Below are 1053 nucleotides of genomic sequence, written 5' to 3'. Positions count from 1 at the left end.
TGGCGATCTACTTCTGAAAAATCAGCCATTGAAAACCATATGGAGCACAGTCCTACTCTGACACACATGGGGTCGCTATGAGTTGGAATCCACTCGACGGCAACAGGTTAACTGGTTTCCTGACCCTCGCAGGACTCTACAACACCACGCATAGTCCTGAGTTTGTTCTGTCTTGGTTGATAAGTCGAACTAAACTTCGCATTAGTCTTTCTTCCCTCTATTATGTCTCCTTCTTAGAAGAAGCTACATTTTTTTTTATCCTCGTAACAAAATGGGAGAGCAATTGTTTATAATGTGAGTTAAGCAACAACAGGAAAACAGTTCCAGTAATAATAAAGTTACTATTAGAATTGTTTCGTTTCTATTTTGTGTAGCTCTAGCCTACTGCTTGTTTTTAGCTTATAAAATAAGGTATATTTTTGTTAATACTCCTTAAAATAATAAAAATAATTCAAAATTGATGCTAAGTTGATGCTAGCTTAAATACACAGGTCTTACTACTAACCAGTAAAGTAAAATTTTATGAGAAAACAGCTTGGAACCACATGGATTATGCTTTGTATTTCTCTTAATGCTGAAAGAAAAGTTTGAAAATGGTTATTCTTCTAGTTTTCCAATTTATTAGCATTAAGAAAAAAAACTCTCATTATTGACTTTCATTTTTTACTAGCCTGAAGGAGTTGGTTTAAAAAAAAAAAAAAAAAAGCTCACCTATTTTAGTTGCACTGTAAATATTTTCTATTGGAAATACAATTCCTAATCCATACAGCAGGACTTTCGCCAATGCTGGGATGAGCTGAGTAGTTGTTACTAAAATATTCACACAGTTTGTCCTGTGAGAACAGAAAGAAAAAAGAAAAGACTGTTGAAAAATAAATCTCCAAAGGAAAGAGCATGAGCAAGCTGGGTTTCCAGCACGGGCACGCTGGGTGCCTTTGGGAAGCCTCACCGGGAGTGAATGAGCGTGAGTGCCTTCAGGGCCAGGGTTAACCAAGAGTCTGTCAGGGCTTCAATCTCTGCCCTCAACTGCAACCAGGCTTCTCTCTTGGCAGG

General features: G+C 37.5%; 1 protein-coding gene across 1 annotated transcript in view; it reads right to left on the bottom strand.

Annotated features, from left to right (window-relative positions):
• EYA1 (EYA transcriptional coactivator and phosphatase 1) overlaps nt 1–1053 on the bottom strand; it is a 179177-nt gene that overhangs the window by 16170 nt on the left and 161954 nt on the right. Inside the window, exons 12-13 of the mRNA XM_004372534.2 lie at nt 950–1053; nt 712–833 (exon numbers count right to left, since the gene is read on the bottom strand). The exon at nt 950–1053 is cut by the window's right edge and continues 10 nt beyond it. Coding sequence (XP_004372591.2) covers nt 712–833; nt 950–1053 — 226 coding nt within the window. The remainder of the gene's footprint in view (nt 1–711; nt 834–949) is intronic.

The sequence above is a fragment of the Trichechus manatus genome, unplaced genomic scaffold, assembly GCF_000243295.1.
Source record: "Trichechus manatus latirostris isolate Lorelei unplaced genomic scaffold, TriManLat1.0 scaffold00018, whole genome shotgun sequence".
NCBI lineage: Eukaryota > Metazoa > Chordata > Mammalia > Sirenia > Trichechidae > Trichechus > Trichechus manatus.
The sequence above is the reverse complement of the archived record's forward strand: the minus strand, read 5'-3'. Positions and strand labels throughout refer to the sequence as shown.